The sequence below is a fragment of the Plenodomus lingam genome (genome assembly GCF_022343315.1).
Source record: "Plenodomus lingam strain CAN1 chromosome Unknown contig_14, whole genome shotgun sequence".
Classification (NCBI taxonomy): domain Eukaryota; kingdom Fungi; phylum Ascomycota; class Dothideomycetes; order Pleosporales; family Leptosphaeriaceae; genus Plenodomus; species Plenodomus lingam.
The window spans coordinates 1,347,449-1,372,081 of record NW_027093932.1 but is presented as its reverse complement, the minus strand read 5'-3'; the positions used below and the strand labels follow the sequence as shown (position 1 = coordinate 1,372,081).

At 53.3% G+C, this 24,633-nt stretch overlaps 8 protein-coding genes across 8 annotated transcripts; 5 read left to right on the top strand and 3 right to left on the bottom strand.

Annotated features, from left to right (window-relative positions):
* Positions 1–752: 752 nt before the first annotated feature.
* On the top strand, positions 753–2,450 carry IAQ61_002553 (uncharacterized protein; the record flags this gene model as incomplete). Its single annotated transcript, XM_003834409.2, has 3 exons — positions 753–1,051; positions 1,209–1,655; positions 1,723–2,450. Exons 2-3 carry the CDS (start codon positions 1,364–1,366, stop codon positions 2,448–2,450), a joined length of 1,020 nt encoding a protein of 339 aa, XP_003834457.1. The 5' UTR covers positions 753–1,051; positions 1,209–1,363.
* Positions 2,451–3,321: 871 nt separating this feature from the next.
* On the top strand, positions 3,322–6,453 carry IAQ61_002552 (uncharacterized protein; the record flags this gene model as incomplete). Its single annotated transcript, XM_066095586.1, has 1 exon — positions 3,322–6,453. One exon carries the CDS (start codon positions 3,322–3,324, stop codon positions 6,451–6,453), a length of 3,132 nt encoding a protein of 1,043 aa, XP_065954422.1.
* Positions 6,454–6,641: 188 nt separating this feature from the next.
* On the bottom strand, positions 6,642–7,841 carry IAQ61_002551 (uncharacterized protein; the record flags this gene model as incomplete). Its single annotated transcript, XM_003834406.1, has 1 exon — positions 6,642–7,841. One exon carries the CDS (start codon positions 7,839–7,841, stop codon positions 6,642–6,644), a length of 1,200 nt encoding a protein of 399 aa, XP_003834454.1.
* A 242-nt stretch (positions 7,842–8,083) lies between these two features.
* IAQ61_002550 (40S ribosomal protein uS9) lies at positions 8,084–8,869 on the top strand (the record flags this gene model as incomplete). The annotated part of the gene is made up of 4 exons (XM_003834405.2): positions 8,084–8,246; positions 8,336–8,352; positions 8,417–8,528; positions 8,619–8,869. Coding segments are annotated over 4 exons (543 nt in total), but the record flags the coding sequence as incomplete, so codon positions are not given.
* A 641-nt stretch (positions 8,870–9,510) lies between these two features.
* Positions 9,511–12,122, bottom strand: IAQ61_002549 (uncharacterized protein; the record flags this gene model as incomplete). The annotated part of the gene is made up of 6 exons (XM_066095585.1): positions 9,511–9,678; positions 9,797–11,184; positions 11,238–11,518; positions 11,565–11,689; positions 11,754–11,880; positions 12,097–12,122. 6 exons carry the CDS (start codon positions 12,120–12,122, stop codon positions 9,511–9,513), a joined length of 2,115 nt encoding a protein of 704 aa, XP_065954421.1.
* Positions 12,123–12,466: 344 nt separating this feature from the next.
* Positions 12,467–19,005, top strand: IAQ61_002548 (uncharacterized protein; the record flags this gene model as incomplete). Its single annotated transcript, XM_003834402.2, has 2 exons — positions 12,467–12,677; positions 12,844–19,005. Exons 1-2 carry the CDS (start codon positions 12,675–12,677, stop codon positions 19,003–19,005), a joined length of 6,165 nt encoding a protein of 2,054 aa, XP_003834450.1. The 5' UTR covers positions 12,467–12,674.
* A 614-nt stretch (positions 19,006–19,619) lies between these two features.
* On the top strand, positions 19,620–21,569 carry IAQ61_002547 (uncharacterized protein; the record flags this gene model as incomplete). Its single annotated transcript, XM_066095584.1, has 3 exons — positions 19,620–19,821; positions 19,897–20,327; positions 21,312–21,569. Coding segments are annotated over 3 exons (891 nt in total), but the record flags the coding sequence as incomplete, so codon positions are not given.
* Positions 21,570–21,907: 338 nt separating this feature from the next.
* Positions 21,908–24,431, bottom strand: IAQ61_002546 (uncharacterized protein; the record flags this gene model as incomplete). Its single annotated transcript, XM_066095583.1, has 6 exons — positions 21,908–22,032; positions 22,067–22,142; positions 22,169–22,690; positions 22,738–23,611; positions 23,675–23,820; positions 23,874–24,431. Coding segments are annotated over 6 exons (2,301 nt in total), but the record flags the coding sequence as incomplete, so codon positions are not given.
* Between the last annotated feature and the right edge of the window lie 202 nt (positions 24,432–24,633).

Below are 24,633 nucleotides of genomic sequence, written 5' to 3'. Positions count from 1 at the left end.
GTGCACAACATCGTGAGTACTTACAACATCATACTACGGGAATGGGTACTTTGTCCACCGCATTTCCCTTGTCACGCACTCGCCCAGTAAACTACACAAAACAGAGAGGCAACAGCGGCCAACTCGTTTTATAGGTAAGCCAACGCAAGTCATAGGTACACACAACACACCCCATCCCCACCGCTAAATCACCGAACCATCATCTCACACAACCCAGGCACGCTCACGCAAAGCTCACGCTCTCACATGGACTCACGCACTTCGTACGAGCCACACATCCGATGCTCCGTCTGCGAGCCTGGGACAGCGAAATGCCGCTCGATGGGTAATTACGGTGCGGTGCGTGCGCGACTTTGTTGGGGCTTTGTCTTATCTTGGCCGGGCCGATGGGGTTGGTGGGTTTGTGGGAGTCGGGAGAATGGGTGTGGGTGGGTGGGTAGACGGTGTAGTGTAATGTGAGTTGGCGGGATTCTGGATCTGGATGTGAGGAGGAGGAGGAGGAGGAGTGTTTGTGGGATGGGAGGGTATTTTGGAGGGAGGAGGGATGTGGGTGGTGTGTGGTGTGTGATGGTGTGTTGGGCCTTGCGACTATGTACTGATCATGTTGCATCCTAGGCTACAAGTACCGGTAGGAGAAATAAGGCCAACTAGCAGGGTTGTATTGTACATGTCCGAGTACAAGTACCAAAGTACATGACACCGACGCCATTATGCGCAATCTTTGCACATGTTCATGTTGCATGTACAGTAGATTCGCGGGTAGGATATCATCATACTCAGCTGAGCTCAGCTATCGTACCGGTAGCTATCTAAAATTAACGTTAAGTCCAGACCCCCACCACCCGCGCTTACCCACACACAGCATAGCTCTTTTCCGGCCTGCGCTCGCATCACTCCATCACGGTGCTACGGCCCCTCTCTTTCGGCCCAGGGACCAAGATGCCAACGTCCGACGGCGGAAGTCAAGTTTGGTTTGGTTTGGGTTGGTTTACTTTGTTGGTTTGCGGTGTGGTGAGGTGGAGTGTTTTGTGGCGAGGGAGTGGGTGAGTGAGTGAGTGATACCACCTATCTTGGCGTAGGTACATCGGCCGAGTCGAAAGGATGTGTGGATCCCGTACGAGGTGTTATTTTTCTGGTTTGGAGGATCGTGGTGTGACTGACATAGTGGCACGACTGCAGAGGGGAAAGCTGATGGTATGATGACACAGCGAGCCCGTTACTGGTAGTACCAGGCCCAACTCACTTTATTCGGGAGTACTTCCAAGGAAGAAATATCGCACCTTGCATTGTACTTGCAGACTCATTCTCTCTTACCCTGCCTACATCGATATTGCCATCCCATCCCATCCAACCGAACAAGACAATGGAAATGGATGTTGTCGAATACAGCCGCCGTGACCTGCCAACTTCGCCGCTTCTGCGTCTACCGTTGGAAATCCGGTTTATGATCTACGAGTACCTACTGTTACCTTCGCCAACGCCGTGGACGGGCAGTGGAATCTCGATTGGCAATCTGGTGCCGGATTTCCATACGTATTACTCGGAAGATACGAACAATGACCCTTTTACGCTGAGCGTGCGGACGATTGATCCCTGGCTTGGGGTCCAGGGGTCGAGGGCGTGGAGGCGGAGGAGTATGTATCATATTCGAAGTGGTAAGTTTGGATCCGATCTTGGGATACCTGTGAAAAAATGAATCCACATGCTAATCTGCAATAAAAGGCCCCTTCCTAGCCAGCTCAACCCCCACAACCTACCGCGTCCTCCTCTCCCCATATACCGCACACCTACGTTACACCGTCCCCTCCCTCCTCGCCCTCAACCAGCAAATCCACGCCGAAGCCTCGAAAATCCTCTACGCAACCTACAACTTCTCCTTCCACACCAGCATCGAAGCCGCAATCCCCTTCCTCAACGACCTCACCCCGATAGCACGAAGCCACATCCGCCACCTCAGCTTCACCAAGAAAGCACTGCCGTACACCCAGGAAGTCGACGGTGCGGAATGGGCACGATTATGCGACTACATTGCCTCGCACCACGCCGCCGCATCCCACGCCTTCACAAACCCGACCCCCTTCACATCTCCTATGCCATCAGGCCAGCACGACAGCGCACTGGGGTTCCAGCTGCACACCCTAGACCTCAACATCATAGCCGGCAAGCCTGATTTCGGCTGGCACGAGGACACTGCGCCCGTGACCGCCTCTGATTTTCCCGCCCTGATGCGCATGCGCAAGGAGTGTGGGGATGGGCGGCCGAGCGGTGTGGATTTGGAGTGGGTGCAGCAGTTGATGCGGATTCGGGGGCTGAGGGCGATGACGGTCAAGGCGCTGGTGGAGCATTGTGCAAGGCCGGTGAGCGAGGAGATGGGGTTTTGGGTGGCGTTTAGTAGGAGTGTGGAGGAAGGGGGTTTTGGGGAGTGGGTTGCTGGGGTTATGGTCGGGTGAGGGGCTGGTGAGGGGAAATGTTTGGTCGGGGGGGGGGTTGTTGGAGCATGTTGTCTTTATTGTAGGTACAGTAGAGTACGTAGGGCGTGTCTACTTGACTTGTTAGTAGGATTCATCTTTGTACAGTACATGGTCTTCTCATCTGACCCCATTCCATTCCACACGCACTCGACCCGTCTCATCAATTCATCTCTACGCCTGTAACGTGATCCCCACGCTAGGGCGACAACTGACGTCACACCACACCATTCCCGATTCGCTCTCTGCATGCCTAGTCTCGCTTGCGGCTCTTCCGTTGCGCCGAGCCCCGATCCAGAGCCGGGGAACAGGCCAGGCTACGGCAATCCATGGTTTTCGAGGAGTTTCTCTTGTATCTGGCGTATCGACAAAGTAATGGTCATAAGAAAAGAAAGACGGGGGGGGGGGGGGGTTGTGGTGGCTAGTGATGTGAGACGGTGAGAGTGCTGTGCTGACTGGATGGGGTCATGGATGATGGGATGAGATTTGGAGGGGAGGATAAGCGTCTTGTACAGTGTAGGACGAAGGAAAAGAAAGGAAAGGAAACATCAACAGAAGCCAATGAAAGGGCGCCTCCATCACCGTAGCAGCTGAGGTGGTGTGTGATGGATCGGCATGCATAGGCTGGAAACCGTTGTCTTCTGTCCGTACCTTTCTTTCTTAAGACTGGGGGTGCAAGCCTCTAAGCTTGCTATTTCTTTGCCAGCAATCGTTTCTCTCTCCACGCATTTCCTCCCTGTCTCTCGTGTGTTGTGAGTACGGTGTTGCGTTGCGTTGTGTTGTGCTGTGCTGTGTGTGTGTTTGTTGTGTATCGAGTGCATGCAGTCTACTGGTGGTACCGGTACCTAAGGTAATGTCCCCACCAAGCCTGAGCCCCCGACAACTCCTCACCGCCGCCCTCACCCTCCTCGCCGCAACCACGACCACGACCCTACACGGCGTCCGCGCAAGCAGTGAGCACAACCAATTCAAACATGTACAATGGGACGACGATAACTGGACCCTTTCCACAAACAAGCTAGACCAAGGGCATTACCAGTCTCGCCTGACGCTGGCGAATGGGTACTTTGGCATCAATGTCGCAGCCGCGGGACCCTTTTTCGAGGTCGATGAGCCCGTCGACGGCGATGTGATTAGCGGGTGGCCGCTGTTCAGCAGACGGCAAGGGTTCTCTACCATTGCGGGGTTTTGGAACGCCCAGCCTAGGACGAATGGCTCGAATTATCCGTGGTTGTATCAGTATGGCTGGGAGAGCTTTGTGGCGGGGATCCCGCATTGGAGTGGGCTGCTGGTGGAGGCCAATGGCGAGATGCTGAATGCGTCGGTGGATTCCAAGCATGTGTCGGATTTTGTGGCGAGTCTGAATGTCAAGACTGGGATTGCGGGCTGGCGGTACAATTGGACGCCCGGGGGTGAAGAGGGTGCAATGGTTGATGTCGAGTATGAGATGTTTGTGCACAAGCTGTTTGTCAACAAGGCAGCGGTCCGATTGAGACTGACGGCGACCAAGGATGTGAATGTTACGGTTTATGACGTTTTGGACGGAGAGGCGGCCGTTCGATCGGACTTTGTGGACAAGAGGTTTGAGACAGATGCGCCGTCGATTTGGTCTGCCGTCAGTCCGGGAAATGTCACAGATGTGACAGCTTACATTTACTCGACGCTTCGAGGCAGCGAATGGGTTGACTTTTCCACCCGTAGCCAAGTCGACGACGGCGCCTTTGGTGCAGGCAATGTGTCGACCATTGCACAGTCTGTGCGAGTGGAGTTGACTGCATTTCGCCCTACCGAGCTGAACAAGTTTGTGGGGGTTGCATCGACAGACGCCTTCCCAAACCCGCAAGAAACTGCAAAGAACGCCTCTCGTTCGGGTGCAGAAGAGGGTTACCAGAGCCTCCGACAGTCGCATATCGACGAGTGGAGCACCATTCTGGCCCCCGACTCCGTGGATGACTATCATCTGCCGAACGGCTCTCTACCCAACGATCCAAATGTCAAGGAACTTCATATTCTGGCACGGACGAACCCATTTTATCTTCTGTCGAACATGGTTGGACCAAACGCCGTAGTCGCAGCGGGAAATAACACGAAGCTCGACATCTACAGTATCCCTGTTTGTGGGCTTGGGTCTGACTGCTATGGCGGTATGATTTTCTGGGATGCCGATGTTTGGATGGCACCTGGTGTTCAAGTCTCGCATCCACAGCATGCGCAGAACGTCATCAAATATCGCGTCAAGCACTTTGAGCAGGCAAAGAGTAACGTTGGGACGGCTTATACGTCTAGCAAGAACCAGACTGGTCGATTCACTCCGGGCGGGGCAGTCTATCCATGGACTAGCGCTCGCTATGGTAATTGTACTGGCACGGGGGCCTGCTTCGACTATGAATACCATCTCAACGGCGACATCAGTCTTGCGTTCAACAATCATATGATTATCACCGGAGACGGGGAATATTTCAACGACACGCTGCTGCCCATATCAAATTCGATTGCGCATTTCTTTGCGGAGTTGCTAGATTACAACGAGACGTCCCGGGCATACGAGATCTGGAACGCAACAGATCCCGACGAGTACGCAAATCAAGTCAACAACATTGGTTTCACAACTGCCCTCATCCAAAGGCATTTCCTCGAAACCAACGAATTTAATGGCTGGTTTGGACGCCAGAAGAAACCCACGTGGGCAGACAAAGCATCGAAAATGCGTCTCCCGATCAATGAGGAAGCCGGCATAATCGTCGAATACACAGGCATGAACGGCTCAGTCGAGGTCAAGCAAGCAGACGTCGTCCTCGTGGACGATCTTCTCCACTACCCTAACCCTTACAGCATGGCTAATCTCGACTATTATGCTGCAAAACAATCCCTCGACGGCCCTGCAATGACATACTCTTCTTTCGCTGTCGTCGCAAACGAGGTCTCACCTTCTGGTTGCTCGAGCTTCACGTACCATCTCTACTCCTCCTCTCCGTACGTCCGAGCCCCCTGGTACCAATACTCCGAGCAACTTCTCGACAACGTCAACGAAAATGGCGGCACACATCCCGCCTTCCCCTTCCTCACAGGCATGGGCGGCACGAACCGCGTCGCTATCTTCGCATACCTGGGTCTAGGTCTCTACTACGACAAACTGGACATCGACCCCTCCCTACCCCCTCAAATCCCATACCTCAACTACCGCACTTTTTACTGGCAAGGCCACGGCATAAACGCCACCTCAAACGCCACACACACCACCCTCACTCGCCTGCCACAAGACACCTACACCCTCCCCTCGGCCAACAAAACGTACCTCACCCGCCCCATCCCCGTCACGGTCGGGACACGCAACGGGCGCGCAAACTCTAGCTTCACCCACTTCCTCGACTTCTCAGAACCCCTCGTCGTGCCCAACCGCCGCATCGGCGAAAAACAAACCGTAGCAGGTAACATTTTACAATGCGGCTCTCTCCTGTCCCCGAATCAAGGTAATCAGCCCGGCCAATTCCCCATTGCTGCAATCGACGGCGCTGCAAGCACGAAATGGCAGCCAGAAGATTCAAATATTACATCCTGGCTTACCGTCGACTTGTACTCGTCTTCCTCTCCCCACTCACTCTCCAAAGCCGCAGCATCAACATCATCAGCGGCGGTGAAATCCGTCCCTATCCGCCATATATTAATGGACTGGGCCAACGCCCCTCCCGCCACTTTTGAAATCTACTTCTCAAACACCTCGCTCCCGCCTTTTGACGGCGCCGACGACGACGACGCCAGACTAGTTGTCCGCGCAAATGTGTCGCTGAGTGCGCCCTGGGATCCCGTCTCTGCGTATGAGATTCGCCCGTATGTGGGGAATCAGACGAATGTGACGCTGGATGGGGTCGTATGGAGTGGCCGATTTGCGCATTTGGGGGTTAAGGGGAATTTGTGGGGGAGTGGGGTGCGGGAGGGGGGGACGGTGGCGGAGTGGAATTTGGTGGTGGAGGAGGGGTGGGTTTGATGCCAGTGGGAGGAGGGGAGGTGTAGGTGGAGATTTGGGGTTTGATGGTGGATGGATTGGTGGTTTTTTCTAATCTAGAATGGAGGGATGGTTGGATATATGGTGTTGGGGATAGTCATTATGTTTTAATAGATTCGATGACATGGACTCTTTTACAGGCGTAAAATGGCCCCATAGTAATCAGCGCTTCATTGTCCTTCACCTTTGATCTCCTCATCTCCTTCCCCCCGCCGCGTAATCACAAAACTCGTGCAATACCCAGCTGCAATCATTTCGATCCGGCCTGCTATCTCGAGTTCATTCCAGAACCCACTGAGCATGTCGTTCTTCACTTCACGTCCGATACTGGATAGATTGCCACAGTTGCCATGCTTGCCCCACCCCCAAGAGATGAGTTTCCCGTCGGTCGTCAAAGCGAGAACATGGTCTGAGCCGACTGCTATTTTGTCGATGAGAGGCAGACTAGGTGGAAGGAGTTGCCACATATTTTCCTTGCCCCAGGCGAGGAGCGTGCCGTCGGTTAGCAGGACGACGATGGCGTGCCAGGTTGCACCGACGTCTTTCCATCCCTTGACGGTTTCGGGCTTGTTGGAGATGATGCTGAATTTGTCTTTGCCGAGGACGATGTGTTCGCCGGTGGATGGGTCGCCTACTAGATAGCTAAAGTCCTTGCCGCATACCACTTTCCTGGGCTTAAACGGAATGCCTTGGATTTTTGTGGGTTCAGTGACTTTGCCGTCGAGTGCATCCCCGAGTTGACCCAGACGAGCCTTGCCCCAGCCATAGACGGTGCCGTCTTCGAAAATCATAACATAATGCCACGCTCCCGCGGCAAAGTCGATCGCAGCACCAGGAAGGGTTTTCCTCAGTGCATCAGGCCCCAGCGGGACGTCAGCCGTACTTGAAATCTGATCCCCACGACCGAGCTCACCCCAGTGACTGTAACCCAGCGTACAGATCCAAGTGAATGGTTGAAAAGGCGCGGGTGTCGACGGCCCAAACGGCACCGTGGAGTATGTTTCACCAAGCGACTCTTCCATGGCAAGAATGAAGTCTGGCTTCTTGCGGGGAACGAGTACAATGGCAGAGGATTCGCATGTAGCTGCTACCAAATTCCCACCTGACTGGAGTCGTTCGAATCGCTCCAGTCGGTGGCTGTTGTTGAGCACCTGGTGCGGCGCTATTTGGCCTTTGCGATTGGAGCCTGTTCCGTAGAGGGTGGTGTTGGAGATCTGCAAAAGGGTATGGTTGTCTCCTGAGTGGATGGATACCAGGTCCTCGAGTGGCAAAGGGTCTGGTACTAAGGTTGGGGTATCGACGATGTCTGCAGCTGGTATACCGAGCTGGCCTTCGCCATTGCTGCCAAAGACATACAGTTGGCGGGACATTATGGAAAAGTAACTTCTGGAAAAAATTGATAATTGGTGTCAATCAAGTAATAGAACCGAAGCAAGAAAACATGTACATCCTGCCACCAGGAAACGCATCCACGAGAACACGAACACTAGACGCGATACACGACATTTTCATACTCCATGGGGCGAAGAAGGTGTCTGGAGAGAGGGGGAACGCCAAGATCCAATTGGTGATGGGTGGTTTCCGAGACTAGCGTCGCACGGACGCCCACAGTAATTCGGCAAAGCAACCCACGACGACCAACATCTTCGCCTACGACGTTGACCACAGCCAGCAAAAACCCCGACGCCCACCACCCTCATCGTACGCTAACCTCACAGTCGTCAATATGGCCTCCCAGAGCGTGCAATGCTTCGGCAAGAAGAAGACTGCGACCGGTACGACTGTCCCCCCTTTAGGCCTGTCGAATGGCTGTTATGTGTATACACGGTAGAATCATGGAAGCTAACGTATTTTTGCACAACAGCTGTCGCCCACTGCAAGGTACATACCGAATGCCATACGATGGAGCGCGCATCCAGAAGAGATTACTCACGATGATACATAGGCTGGCAAGGGCCTCGTTAAGGTCAACGGAAAGCCTCTTTCCCTGGTCACCCCCGACATCCTGCGATTCAAGGTCTACGAGCCCATCCTGATCCTCGGTGTTGACAAGTTCGGTACGCATCCTTGCAGAAAAAAGCATTCCAAAATACATACGGGACTTGTGTATATGTGAAGGAGAGGACATGGCTAACGGATTATCGCAGCCCAAGTCGACATCCGCGTCCGCGTCTCCGGCGGTGGACACACCTCGCAGATCTACGCCATCCGTCAAGCGATTGCCAAATCCATCATCGCCTACTACCAAAAGTATGTCGACGAGCACTCGAAGAACCAGCTCAAGCAGGCCCTCGTCCAGTACGACCGCACACTGCTCGTTGCCGACAACAGGCGGTGCGAGCCCAAGAAGTTTGGCGGTCCAGGTGCGCGCGCAAGGTACCAGAAGTCTTACCGTTAAGCGGTTTCTCTGGGGGCCGTCTCTGGATCTACGCTGCTGGGAAATTTTGGGGGAAAGGAAGATGGTGTATGCGGAGCATGGAGCGGTGTTCTATCATCCTGGGCTTTTTCATGGGTCTTCTTACACACAACCACTTTCCGGCACGGTTTACGTGGTAGGGCGCGCTACGGGCGTCTGAAGCGATTCCGGATCTTGTGACGATAAAAATGAATACATTGGTTGCAAGGCATGACATATACATGAACACGGCTGTAGCGGATGGTGAGAAGTTGATGCCTCGTTCTTTTCGTGGGTGTGATGTGGCAGCCGCGGTGCTCGAGACACAACCTAGGATATGAGGGAATGAGGCCAAGTATTCGAATATGCCTGACACCTTCGAGGGCATTGACAATCACTAACCAGCCTGTCTATGTGAATGAATATGCACTACAGTACGCTCTACTCAGTCCAGCACCAGCACCATCAACGGCCATGCAAAAAGGCCAATCAAAATGACCACGACTGGCGCTCCCAAGCATTACAAATGTTACAAATGTATATAGCCGTATCCCCTCCACATCGCACTCCTACTTCGAATGTTCCACACCAAATCCCGCCTTCATTCACACCAACACCAACATCACGAAGAACAATACAGCAGCCTAACCATCGCTACCCGAACTCCTAAACGCCGCACAAAGCGCGGCATACTGGTGAGTGAGATCGAGGACATGTTGGGGAAGACTGGTGCCCTGGATGATGCTGCGAATCTTGACTGCGCCTTCTTCCTCGATGAGTTTGCGAATGGTGTAGAGGAGACTGGGGGAGAACTGGAGTAGGGTATTAGTACAGGTGATCGGAGAGGAGGAAGGAGAGGAAGAGAGTATTGTGGGCGACAACGCCAAGAGTCGAGAGTGTAGTGAAAGACAACGAAAAGAAAAGACATACCTCAGAGTACCACCGATACTGCCACGTAACCAGTCTAATGAGCGCCGCACAAACATCCCGAACTTGTTTGCGCTCCTCGCTCAATTTCAGCACGCCACGCATAGCCTTGGGGCTAAACTTGATCTGCAGACAGTTTTCATACGCTTCCACAGCCTCCTCGTGGTGGTGCAGACGCTCTGCCAGTTCGCCCAGAATCTCCCATTCCTCGGCGCTCTTCTTGTAGAGTAGTTGCTGTTGCCGGTACTGCGCCATTTCCGTGCGCCATATCGTGTACACCCGTAGGTCTTCGTACAGCACCATGAACAAGTTGTCCAGCCAGCGTTCGCATAGGCGCTTGTTCTGGAAATGTGTGTACGTGGGTCCGCCGCTGGGGTGCGAGGACGAGGAGGCGTCGTGATCGTGTGCGTGGGGGTCTTCGCTGCCTGCTTTGACGACTTCTGCGGCGACGGTGTGACCGGGCTTTTCGAGGGAGTCTTGAGCGGCGGTTACGGCTGCGGAGGCTTCGGTGGGGGTATCGCCGTTTGTAGATGCATCAGTAGAGGGGCGCTCGTCGGCTTCGTTGTGGCCGTTGGCTTGCGCAAGGGTGTTTGGGGAGGGTGCACGGAGGGCGGTTGTGCTGGCGCTGCGAGAGTGGGGGGCGGCGGTAGTGTTGTTGGCAGCGTGTGTCGTCGTTTTCTCGTGCCGGTATTCTTCTTCCATGACGAAGACTTGTGAGCGTATTTTGAGAAGTTGGTCCCATCCGATCTTCTTTGTGATCTCGGTGAGTAGGATGTAGGCTTTGAGGAAGGTGCCCTTGAAGCCTGCGGCATGTAGTTTCCGTAATGTTGGGTGGACGAGCTCAATGTCGTCGAGATTGCTGTCTTCGATTTCGTCGCACATTGCTTCGGGCATGATGGGCAGGAAGACTCTCTGGGGTTCCGGCATCCGGGGTGCGTCCTTGTCCTGATATGTGAACATAGGACATGAGTTGAGAGTCAAGAGGGCGAGATCCCACTGCTCCAAGCTGACGTAGATTTCTGCCAGCCGCGCCCAAGTCCCGAATTCGCTAGGTGCGGATACGACACTTCTCTTCGCAATCTCGAGTGCGAGATCTCCACGACCCTTTTTATTGCAAAAGTCTGCTTGGCAGTCTAGCAGTGAGTAGTCCATGGGTAATTCCTGTATCGCCTCGTGCAGAAGTTTTACAGCCTGTACTTCCTCGTCTGCTTCAATGTATACACGGGCCAATAGCGATGAGATTTCGGGGTCGCGGGTTCGTAGTTTTTCGAATAGATTGATACCGGAAGTGTAGCGACCAGTAGTGTGGATGTAGCTAAGAAGACCAGTTGTCAAGTGGTTGGAAACAAGATTGGGGACTTGAATCTCGGGATCAGAGCCCAGTTGCCAGCCTGGTCATGATTAGCATGCCATTGTCATTGCGCATTGCCAGGTGCGACCCTACCCTGGAAGAACAGACGTTCGGCAGCGTCCAAGAACTTGTGCTCGCTCTCGGTGCTTGTGATGGGATTGAAGCGCCGGACACCAACAATCTTCTTAATGGTGTCGCCCGAGCCATCGTCTGCGTACGAGTATGCGCGCAAGACGCTGCACAGATACGTCTCTAACCACAGGTCGTCGGTCGCAACGCGCTTGTCTCCCCGCTCGTCGATGCAGTAGCTCTCGACTGTGCCTGGGATGAAGACTTGGACACGCATGTCCAGCCTTGAGAAGGCATTGTAGCAGCTGCTCGGTCAGCAAAAACCACTGTGTCCCGTGTGCGTCTTCCTACCAGTATAGGCCGGAGACGACCTTGTGTTGCTTGTCGTGCGGCGAGTAGGTGAGCGTATTGATGTAGGCAGCTAAACTGGCCGAAGAAGAAGCGTCTACGCCCGAGACGTGGTGGTAGACACCGACCTGTGTGACCTGTCAGAAGACGGTTCCTTGTTACAGTCTGGTGGTGGGGAGAAGTTGCACACACTTGCTTCGTGGTCGACTTGATGGGCTGTTTTATGAGGTGGACAAGATCTGGAGGACCGAGTTCGCGGAGCGTCTGGAGAGACTCTGAGCGTGCTTCGACCGACGACTGCAGCTCATCCTCGTAGATCCTATCGCCTTGTTAGATGTGGGTTGTTGGTGGTCTGGTGCTGGGTGAGACAGGCCAGCCTTGGGATGCCATTCCACGGAGAGCAACATGTTTCAAACATGTGTCTCAGGGACGACATGTCAAGGCTGGTTTGCGTGCATGCAGGCACACAATGCACATGGCACTTTGGTAAACTTTGGATGGGCACGGACACATGGGAGAGGTCGCAAACACATACTCAGGAACTGCTGGGGCTGTGACCATGGCTCAATTGGCGACCGCACACAGCGGGAGGGGGAGGGGGAGACAGCCGGCGAGAGTGAATGGGAGATGGAGAGCGGTGGGAGGGCAGTTCTGTCCAGAGAGAGGCGATGATGGCAAGTCGAGGGCTTTGGCAGGTTGATTGTCAAGCCTTTGGGCGGGCAGACAGGCAAGCCGACATTCAACTCTGAGGACGTGAAACGTGAGCTTCCTGGAGACTCTAGAGAAGCGCGCGGAGGACCGCCGGTGCCAAGACTGGCATCCCTGTCGCGATATCACTCTTCACAGTCGCGTCGCGTCACTCGGGCCCAGATAGAGAGCGAGAGAGAGAGAGAGAGAGAAAGAGAGAGAGAGGTAGGCGAAGACGGCAACGTCACACTTCGGGCCTGTCCCTCGTCCACACCCATTATTTCCTTCCTCTCAACCTCCCTCCCCCCCCCGCCCACTTCCTATCCCGCCGATGTTGTAGGCGTATTCCCACCCGTCTGTACGCTCTTTCTCTCCAACAATTAAACACACCACCACTCGCTCACGGCCGCTCTGGCCCTCTCTATCATGGTAGGTTTCCATCACTGCACGCATCATGATGATATGCGTGAACACCCAGAGCCCAGAGCCCAGACGATGAGGATAGGCACGAGGACAGATGATCGAAATATCCGTCCTGTCACCAACATCCTGGCGACTTCCCTATGAGCCCCACGCTCACGCTAACACGACACAGTCCAAGGCGGCTGTGCTAAAGGCTTCCGTATGGCACCCATTGAACGTCGAGGTCACCGAGCAGACGGCCGAAGAGGATGTCGATGACACCCAGGAAATCCAGATCGAGGAGGCCCTGAAGCTGTACGCAGCCGCCCTCAAATCCCACTCCGAGGGCCCCCAGTCCTATCAACAGACCGCCGCGGCGTACAAGGCCCTCTTCGAGTCGGAAATATTCAAGTACACCGAATCGCTGTCCGAATACAAGCGCCATGAAATCTATGGCGAGGAGCTGGTCTTTGACTCGATCCTCGAAGACGACTTCGAGGCTGGGCCCGTCCAATCAACAGGCGCCGCCGACAGTGCGCCCAACACACTACCTCAGATCCTCCACTTGTCCTACAAGAACCATGGCCAGTTTCTGTTGGAGTCGATGCAGTATTGGATCAATGAACATGGCAATATTTCTCAAGCCCATGTCTGGGACAATACCCGGAGTGCGCTCAACTACTTCGCCGAAGCTCTGGACAAGGAGGACACCGACCTTGATCTTTGGATGCGAGCCGCCTCCATATCAGCCATGCTGGGCAGCAAGCGTCTCACACGCTACTGTCTCGAGGCCGTTCTGGACGGCAATGACGAACAGTGGGAGAGTGTCTTACAATTGCCTGGTCTCGAGGTGGGGTTCGCTGGGCAGCAGTTGCGGGATTTGGTCGAGAATCTAGAGGACAGTGTCTCCTTAATGCAAACGCCATTTCTATCACTGAAACGGAAGAAGCTGTCAGAAACATTGAAGAAGCGTCTGAATCCGTTCCCGTTCGCGCCACTGCCAGCTCAAGTTGCTCACCACACCGCGCCCGCAATAACAAAGGCTGTCCCAGAGAGCATCACTCTAACACCTTCAAAGTGGGACTGGGCCGGCGTCGGCGAGATCATTTTACAGCAGTTCATCGCAGAACAACGTGGAATGACGTACAACGCAGCGCCAGGATCCAACATCATATTCAACATCCCATCTAACAGTGGATCCCCGGAACAAAGTGAGCCTGAAACATCAACTGAAGCTACGGATCTTACTTCACAAGCACCCAGCTTGCTGGTAACAGCGCAGCCATCTGAAGCAGCGCCACACGAAGCAAGTGCTGTCAGTGTAGCAACAGGCGGCCTACAAGGTGCCGCGATCGATGAAAATACCATGATTGAAGATTCAGGCGGCGGTGCTGAGGTCAACACCGAGGATCCAGGGGCAGCCACATCTCTAACGGAGCCCCCTCAACCCCCGTCTCGCAAGCGATCAACAGATTCGGCAGGCCTGCCCGAGACAGCTGAAGGCGGTCGATCTCGTAGTAAGCGCATTCGTGGACGAGATTCTACCATTGAACCAGCTGCTGGCAGTAGTGGACGGGCCGCCCAGGATGCAGCCAAGTTGTTGGAAGAGCAACTCGAGCCATACACCCACGCCGATCAATGTTTATACGAAATTGTCAAAGACATCTACACACGACTTGGCATTCAGAACGTGAAAGAGCCATCAGAGCTCCGTGATCTTCTAAATGCTCTCCCGGAAGTCACAGCGACAGATCCCTTTGATAAAGCCGCATGCGATATGTTTTTGGCGCTGAAGAGCGGGAATCCAAAAGGGGCCCAGATACTACTGAGTAGTGAGTCTTTTGACTTGCTTGGTGTGACGCGCGAAGCTGGTTTGAATGCTTTCCTTGGGTTCGCAAAGTCAGGCTCAGGATCACTCTGCAGCAAACCCATGCTATGCGACCAAAAGCTAGGCACGTTCACACGCCACGTGAATGATGCCTGGCTATCTACTGCGGAGGTTGCCTTCGCTTGGATGGAGGCCTTGCTGTCCCCCCAATTCTTTTCACCGCAAGGGCAAGCTCGGTCCAATCACGATACGAGTTACACACGGTTTAGATGGGCCGAAGATCTCAAACGGAACCTGGTCCAAATCATCGTCAACGTCGACGAATACATCTACGAGCGCATGTCAGATCGAATCGATAGAACAAATCGGCGCATGCTTGAGGCTCATCATTGTTTTCAGGATTATCACCTCTCCACGCAGGATGCATCGCAAATCGAGATTGTGGAGACCTTGTTTGAATTACATCTAGATGTATACTCATTGATCAAACACCCTCACAGCCAAGTAGATGTCAACACCCAGATTCTCCAAAGGGATCGTTTGGAGAGGTGGTCAACGCTTGCACGAGATGCTATGCAACTTCGGTCCGCTGCAGACTTAGCTCCGGTAATGGATGATCTTGCTCTTCGTCATATCTGGGCTTCGGTATTTCAGATAAGCGTGAATGAAGAGGTGCCACCAGAGCACACAATATCAGCAATGGCAGAGCTCAAGAGCATATTCTCTTCACTAGGAGATCATACAGTCCAGCTACAGAACAATGCCATTATGCCAGAATTATCCGTTGCCGCTATCGACCGCGAGCTCGTTCGAATTAGCATGAAGGACTTCTTCCTTAGGGTATTTGACCAGGATGAGCAAGATCCAGTGACGGTCATCGAAAGCTTAGAACCGATCCTAGAAGATCAGACTACGACGCCACCTATATCTGCCAGCGCGCTCGCTCCTGGCGAAGAAAACACCGATGCCCACAGTTCATCTCCCATTGGCAGCGGCGCAGAGCTATCAGTTGGGACCCAAGCTGACCAATCATCACCTATCGCTGAGATGCGCAAGTTTTTAGACTCTGCCAATGTCAACGTCCGCCTGTCGCTCTGGCACAGGCTGAGGGTAGCATATGAAGCAATTGACTATCCACCAAAAGTCGTGGCTTGCTACCTGCGTAGTATCGAAACTCTCACTAATGATTGCGCATCCTCAAACTTCCAAGACTTATCATTGCCGGATCGTCAAACTAAACTATTAACACGTTTCCGCGTAATCGACGACATGGTTGTTAAGATTCTTCGCATCATCAGAGATGAAAAGTCTGCATTTGACTGTCTTGCGTATGAGCATGTGCAATCGTCCATGGCCATCATCAATGAACTTTTGCGCATCCTCTCAGCCGCAGACATGTTCAGGGATCTGGTTCGCGTTAACCAGACTCCTATGCCGCGAATCGAGGGTCTGCCAGCACATACATTCGTCACCATGTCTGCGCGGATTGATGATATACATTTGCGGCTTTGGATACTACAGTATCATCTGCTCCGTGAAGCAATATCCCAAGATCAAAAAGACTTCCCGACGCCTTCCGACGACCTGTTTGAATTCCTTCGCCATGTGCATCATGCGACTGGCGTTCGCCACTTTTGCCATCAATCCAATCGCCAATTCCTCAGGCAAGCAAAGGATGAATTACTTCGTCTGGATGATGTCATTGATGGAAATAGCTATGCGACGGAAATGTGTCAAGTCTTGTTCGATCTCTATGGACTCAAGCTCTTTGTTAATCCCCTAGAGTGTCAGGAGTTCTCTGCTATGCCTGACGCCATCGACAAGAAGACTGCGTTCAGTCTCCTTCCTTTCATCATGTCACAAGTTTCCAAGGTTGATCTTAAAGATCTACCCAAGACTGAGCTCAAAGGAACAATCGAAAAGGTGCATGCAGCGTTGGGTCGTCCCAAGCAGAATGAGGACGTCTCTTTTAACCGGAAGATCATCTCAGCTTACATCAAATCTCCCATCAACCCTGTGACGCTCTTTAGTTGCTTGAAGGGAATTGGCTCGCTGCCCACCAAGCGTATATCCGCAGAAGAAGCAGTGGCTGCTTCAAAGGGCTGGTACTATATGATGGGCAATATCGCTCTTAGCAAATTCCGTTCCCAGAAGCGCATGACACAGGGGCCGACAGAGGATTTGAATTATGCTCAAGCGTTCTTCATACAAGATCTGGAATACTCCGTGGACCGTTGGGAGACATGGTACCGCCTTGCGCAGACAAATGATACTCAACTGGAAGAGGCGGTGTCATGGAATGCAGATAAACTGAACAGTAACAGTGTGGAACTGGTCAACTTTCAACGAGCCGCCCTTAACTGTTATATCATGGCCGTGGCCTGTGCCGTTCGCGATGCAGACGCGGCCCCCCAAACCATGGACAAAGTGGCACAGATGTATACCGACTTTGGCAATCGCATCTATGCTTCATCAAGGCAGCCTTTTGACATGGAAGCATTTCAACTCCGCGAGGCCGAGAAAAGGTTCTGCAATACGGAAAGCCAAAATACGTACAGAGACGTGACGTTCATTGCCCTAAAGCCCTGCACAGCATGGAAGTTTGCCAGCACTCTTTACAAGCGAGCTATCAAGGTTCACCCCAACAAGTGGTGGAATTACTACATGCTTGGAAAGTGCACTTGGAAAATGTGGACCGAGAACAACGACCTGATGCGTTATGCCGAGTCTACCGGTGCTCCCAATCTTCCGGAGCAAGGGCCAGGATGGGAAGAGGTCGTCGACGCCTTCATCAGTGCCATCGAGGCTCTGCCCTGCAAAAAGGGACGCAGCGGCGAACCAATCCTCGAACCGCATTACAAGCTGGTTTCTATTACCCACAAACTCTTCCTACGCCGCGCTATCAGCTACGAGAAGGGGGCAGAACTTCTCGCTCATTCTTTGTACTCACGCAATGTCCCCGAACCCACAGGCGTAGAGGACTGGGAGCGATACATTCTTGCTGTGTTGAAGGCGCTGCGAACTGCGGACAAGTCTAGTTGGCACCACCGCATTATTTCGCGTTCAGCTCATATCATTTACGAAGAAGGAAAAGACACACAGCTTGCCAGTCAAGCCAAGCACGAGTTGACACAGCAGATGTTTACCAAGACCATGGCTGTACAAGTTTGGAAACCAGAAAATGAACGCCCTGGTAGACATTTTGTCTACACGACGCGATACACGCGTTACTTCCTTGAGCTTCTGGACCTTACGACAGATAAGGCAAACTTTGAAGCGTTAGCTAAACGTGTTCGCCGCAAGCAGACCGACTTTTTTGAGCATCAGAAACTGTGGCAAGATTTGTGTTCACGATATCTGCGACTGCTGAGGAGGATTGGCCAGATTCCTGACGGACAGGAGGATTCGGTCTTCAAGTCGGTCAACCATGATGAGTTCAACGCTCTCGCTCTTCGCCTGGAAGCCTGGTGTCAGAACCCGACGACTCAACACCCCGTCTTAGACATTCTCCGCGACGCCATTGAGCTCAAGCGCCTCAATAACGGACTGATGAAATCGCTCTCCATAGACGATCTCATAGGAGATACATACGCCATGCTATACACCCTCATCAGCCCCACCCTTCCTCCATTATCTACCGAGCAACAACAGCCCGCACAATCATCACAATCCGGACCGACTGTTACCACCCCACTTGTACCACCAGGCGCCCTGCCCATATCGTCTTTTATGCAAGTCCAAGTCGACGGTCAACACGACCCCAACACCACACCTTACCTTTACCAATCCAGCACCCTACAATCCCAAGCACCACCTCAAGCCGCTCCTCCTGCCGACTTCCCTCTCAAAACCCGCACCAAAGCCATTGGGCGTCGTGAAATCGCCCGAAGAGCCGAAGCATGTGTTCAGAAAGCTGCAGCCGCATCCACCTCCTTGCCAACATCCATACCCATCCGCAGTCCCCCAGTTCTCCACGCCACTCTCTCGAGTCTCACCTCGCGTCCTGCAAGCCCGGAAAAGACGGAAAACACGCAGACGGCACCAGCCTTAAACGAGCAGCTACGAGTCACATTTGACAACGACCCTGACCACACTCACTCCAACCACAGTGGGCCTGCAACCGCGGCAGCCAGCGTGATCAACGATGAAGTCCAGCCCAGTGCTCCCGGTTCCGTGCATGATGATGCAGACGACGAGAGTGAGTTGAGTGAGTTAGATGAGGAGGAAGTGCAAGAAATTGAGCAGCAGGTTGGGCATCACGGGCTTTTGAATCGGTCCGGTAGTATGACTGCTATTTCGTTTGGGAGCCATCTTGGGGCTGGTAGGGGTGTAGAGGGTGCGGTGAAGGATGGGGTAGCGACAAGGGAGGCTAGTGAGGAGGTGGCTGAGGAAGAAGAAGAGGAGGGTGAGGAGGAGGAAGAGGAGGAAGAAGCGGAAGAGGTGGATGAGGAAGGGGATGTGATTGATGTGCAGCATCGGGTGGTGAAGATGGCGGAGGAGGAGGGCACAGATGGTATGAAGGAATGAGATGGCTTTTGCTTTGTGGAAAAAAACGACAGTGGAGATTTAAAAGACCTGCGCTGGAAGAAAGTTATATGATAGGTGAGTGCTGGTGTTTAGGTAGTGTTTTTACAATACCCGGGTCCTTTGACCGTTTTTTCTTTCTTATATTTGTGTCATGTCATGTCTCGTGATGGTATTCCGTGTATATGTTCCCGCCCCCATGGCTTCAAACGAAAGAAAAGTTCTCATCTTGGGGTTTTTTTTAAAAGTCGTGTAGGGCCAGTTGATAGTGAGTTTGGATGGGTCAGGGTTCTGGAAACTGGTCGACAGTTGTTTAGGGTGAGAGTGGACTTGGACTTGGGGTTTTGACTTTGATGTCGAGGTAAGAAACTCTGCTTCCGGGTTCGATTTCGAGGTGAATTAGATTATTTTGAGGCTTTACGGCGGATATATAGTAGATAGTTGGTCACTGCCAGGGTGAAGGGGAGGTTGTCTCGAAGTCTGTGTTTAGCGGCGTGGTGGTGTGGTATATAGAGTATGATACTGCTCTGTTGTTTCCTCGAGTCTATCCTCTTGGTGTGAAGTTTTACTTTGGGTTTTAGGGATACTGGGTTGAAGCGTAGTGACAACATCCGCAGTTGTTCAAGAGCTATCACCATACTTATCTAAAGTCAACATGGCTTCCAACGCACCCCGAGCTCCATCTCTTCCGCCTCCCACCACTATACCTTCACCACAATATCAACCTCCTCCTCCCCCCACGACCACATCTCCAGAACCTTGCCAATGCCGGCCCCCTCACCAGGACAAGATGTCGCATCCAGCCTACCACACATCCTAGTTCGTTACTCCACGCCATATCCCATCCCACCTCCGATACCGAAAACTGACGCACAGCAAATCACAGTATGCGAGGCCCCACGATCAAACTCATCATCGGCCATGGTCTCTCCGCAGTCCACTACACGCTTCCCATCCGCCTCCTGGCCGTGAACTCAGAACTCCTCACCCGAGACATGAGCCAGATGCTCTCCCTCAACGGCGCCACAGCCGGCCTCCACATCAAGCGCAAGACCCCGCACGATTCCTCACCAGAAATGACGCGCAAGCCCTTTTCCGAGCTCAGCGCCGACGCCTCGACAGGCCGCAGTGAGATACCGCGTGTTGAGGCAGCCAAGGCGGAAATGGTGTTGCAGTATTCGCAGATGGAGATGGATAGCTTTGGGCTATTTTTGAGGTTCATGTTGACGGGGGATTATCCGGTGGGTGTTGATGTTGGGTTTGCGGCTGTTTGGGTGCCGTGGTGTAGTCGCGAGGCGTGGGTTTGGAAGGGGATGGCGTGGGATGTTGGGGGTGGACAGAAGGAGAGTGGACAGCAACAGGGTGGACAGCAACAGAACGCACATCAGCAGAGCGGACATCCCCAAGCTGGATTTCAGCAGAACGGAAACCTTCAACCGGGACATCAGCAGAACGGTACCTCAATCCTTCCTCCCACCGCGCCTCCAACTCCCACCACACCTCAACCCCTCTCACCTCAACCCACGCCCCCATCCCTCCCCCTCTACATCCCTCCCTCCATCCGCGCCTGCCTCCTCGCCCACTTCCTCCAATCGGCCCCCTTCCTAAACCACACCCTCCACACCATCTTCCACGGTATCGGCCACCGCTTCCCCCTGACCCCGCCCATAATCCAGCATGTGTGGCGAAGCACGGCCTCATTTACCGGCAGTCCGCTACGCAGCTTGCTCTTGGACTTCTTGGTCGCGTTTTGGTACATGGGGTCTGGGTACGAGCATGTGGTGGCGAGGCAGGGGTGGGAGGGGGCGTGGCGGAGCGTGTTTAGCCAGTTTGAAGGGATTGGGGTGGCGTTGTTGTTTTCGAGGGGTGCGGGGGAGGAGATGATGGGGATTGAGGTTGTGAAGTATTATCGTGAGAAATGGGGGGTTCTTGGTGGTGCTTCTGCTGCCAATGGTGGTTATGCTTACACTGTCAACGGTGCTGCTCCCCAAACCACCAACCGTCCTACTCACCAGAACCCCAACCGTCCTATTCCTCACACTGCCCGCCGTCCTGCCCCCCAAACCACCACCAACCAAGACATTCCCACAAGTACCCCACCTCCCCAACCCACCCTCATCTCAACCAGACTTCCTCCCACCCACAGGACCAACCCCCCCGCCCTTTCCCTCGTCGGAATCCTCCCAGCCGTCACCCCCATCCCCCCTCCCAGCACAAGAACCCCTCTCCCCATCCCCACCACCATCACCACCACCAGCCCTCCCCCCAACCCCCTCCCACCCACACAACCAAACACCGCCCGTCCCCAGACCGCCAACGACACTGAGCATAGTCCCGAGACGGCGCAGGGCAGGGGCGAGATGGACATTGATGGTACTGGAGAGAGTATTGTGGAAGGAGATGTTCGGGACCAGAGTAAGAGGGAAATGGATATTGATGGGGTGGAAGGAGATGCAAAAGGCCAAGCAGAAGCACACGCAGAAACCCCAACATCCACCGTCATGCCCCACAAAAACAGCCCCAGAATCGCAATCGCAAAGAAAAAAGCGACAAAGCGGAGATCCTAGAAGAACACATTCCTGTGCTCGAGGAGAGTGTGAGTATGGGCTTCTCGGACTGAACATGGATTTGGCATTGGAAGATTCGAGAGTTTGCGTTTGGGGTTTGGGGTTTGGGGTTTGTGGACGATGATGGATCGGGGGTTCAGATTTGGAGAGATGTGTTTGGGTAAACTCGGATGGATTTTGAATATTTGTCTGATTCACATGTCAGAAGCGGTTCCACACTATTTGAGAGATGTGCTGACATGGACGTGGGGGAATGAAATTACACATCTTGATGAAAGCATCTTCTTTCCCAGTGTTTGTGAAGAGTTCTATGCTTGGGCGTTGACTGTGGAAATGTATCAAGTGGTATCGTGGACGCAGATTGAATCCGAATTTTGAGGAATTGGCATTGTGGGAACTTCTAGGTACTTCTCCAAGAAGCTCCCGTATAGAGACCCGACGTTTGCATTCGTCCAGGTCCCAGCTGGACCGTCATGTCCGCAATATCAAAAGCGTACATGCGCTCCATCCCAGTCCTTCAATATTCATGTATTCTCGCTCCATGACCTCAACTTCCACTCCCTGTTCAAGACACTAATTGTTTGCTCCCTCTAACGCACGCGACTTGCAACCGCCCTCTCCTCCCGCTCAATCCGCATGTTCACCGCACACAGTCCACAGACAGCAATGTGACACACGGGGACTTTGCATTCCCAAAGCTTCTCGTCGACATCTTCTCCGCATCTACCGCAAGAAACCGGAACACGAACGTGCTGCTTAATGCCCGAGTGAGTCCGAAGATACGGTCGAACCTCCAAGTTATTAATGCCGACCTCGTCTGGAACTTTCTTAAGATCAATAGCGCGGAAGATGTGGCCATTCTGGAGGCAGTGATATCTCGAAGAGCTTCGCGGTGGATGGGGAGAGCCAGGCTCGTCCTTCGGAAAAGGAGCGGGTGGTATTCTTTGATCGGCGAGGACGTCGGGGTCGATGCGTTCAGAGACCGGACGTTGCTGGTTGCGATCATATCTGGTTACCCAGTCCTGGACAAGCAGTTGTGATTCGCTGCGGGACATCTTTGGTTTGGCATCCTTTGTGAAGCGGTCGTAGCTAGTGTTGCGCATGTGTGTGGGGCTGACAAGCTGAATAGGATTAGCAAGATACATATTGTACTCATGAGTGCCCTTACCAGAGAGCCTTCGTCGTTCTTTGAGCGTAGAGCGACATCCGTCTTGCGCTTGGTGATATAAATGGGCTTCACAAGTCCAGTTGCGTTTACGAATGTCATGGCACGTGCTTCGCACACGACAGGTTCCTCGTCGATGTCGATGCTGCTATTGATCGAGTTTAGATCATCATCATCTTCTTCTTCATCTTCGTTTCCGTTGTTGATATTGTTGTTCTTCCCCTTGACTTTACCGCTGACAGTATCACTGGCGTCCACCGGCTTGCTGTACCTAACTGATTGCTGCTGCTCCATTGCTTCAAACTCGCGCTTGAACTCAACATGCCTCCTCTTCATTTCCGCTACCTCTGCGTCGAGCTTGGTTCGAGCAGCGTCAGACCTATCCAATTTCGTCACATGAAGCTTCAATTCTTCCTCGAGATCATCAAGAAGACCGGTTTCGTAACGCTGCAGAGGACTGCGCCATGGAGGAGCCTCTGGCTGCTTCGACTTCAAGTGGTTTGGATTTGCCTGAGAGCCTAGATGCGACGCATCATTTTGTTCCACGTCTTCGTGGTCCCTATCAGACGGTGAGATGTCGCCCTCTGATAGCGTGAAGGGACCAAGGCTGGTAATCACCGACTCTGTCTGGGAACGTTGAAGGAAAAATGCATTTCGAGGGGCCTGTGGACCAGGGGATTCATACTCAGAGATGACGTCCAACTCAGTATTGGATTCGATGTTACGATATGCGGCGTTCAACCCGTCGTGCGACATTTCCGTAATCGGTGCCATTCTATGAAGCGACTTGTGAGCTTTCTTGCGGCGATTACGTCGTGACGACTGAAATTCGATGCGCGGATCCATGAGAAAGCCTTCGAAGGTGGCATCAAGGGTACTGTTCAACAACGTCAGTTCAGCGTTCCCGGTCGAAGAGGACCTGATCCCTGACGCGACATACCCTCCGTCTTTGGCATGCTTTGTATGTCGTGGTCGCATGTCGAATCTTTTCAAACCCTTTTTATTGTTATCCCAGAACGACAACTTCTTTGCTGGATTAACATCTACATTCTCATCCTTGGACCTGATCGACTTGTTGCTTCTAAGCTGATCGATCTTAGCGATTACGAATATCTCTGTAAGAACATTGGTGGCCTCACCTGTTCAGAAGGGCTATCTAGTCTGTCTCTGCTGTTGCGAGCGTCTTCGGGGTGAAACCCAAGCAACTGTTTAGCCTTGGAAGGTGTCATCGGGGGTAAAGGCGAGGTGATGGCCATGCTCTCAGATGGGTCAGTGGCCCTGGTCGTATTCAAATTGAAGAGCCCAAACTTCTTCTTGCCGCCTGCGTCTGCGATAGGCGTACCTGCTGAAGTCGGTCTACGTGAAGGATAGGCGTAGTCTGAGCTGGAAGGCGAGATACGACCCAGCGTGCCGTGTGCCGGGCCGGGTGGAGTTGCTGTCCGCATGGCTTCATATGGAGCGACGAGATTGATACTTGTTTGGACTACCGTAGGCTCGCTTGACTCGCTTGACTCACTTGCTGCTGCTTCCGCGGCAAATTGTGGCAGGTGAGAGCGGCGGGTGAGACGACGCCTCTGCCTACCGGTCAGGAAGGCAGCGGGCCGTGGCCTGTTCCTGTTCGCGACTGGCGACAGTTGCGCAGTTAGGATATGATTATCCGCATACATATTGAACGAGGAGGTATACAGTTCCCTCTGCTACTGTGGGTGATTGGCTTGGTGTTTGTGTGTTGTGAAGAGGATTGGAGCGGATCGAGCGTTGTCCACGGGTCGTACGTGGTTGCCGAGTCGCCAGGCAAACGGAAGGCGCGACCAAACAGAAACAGTGACGCAGTTTAAGAGTGGAGTGAAGATGGACAGGAAATGAGCGTAGGATATGATGTGAAGTGGAAATTCTGAT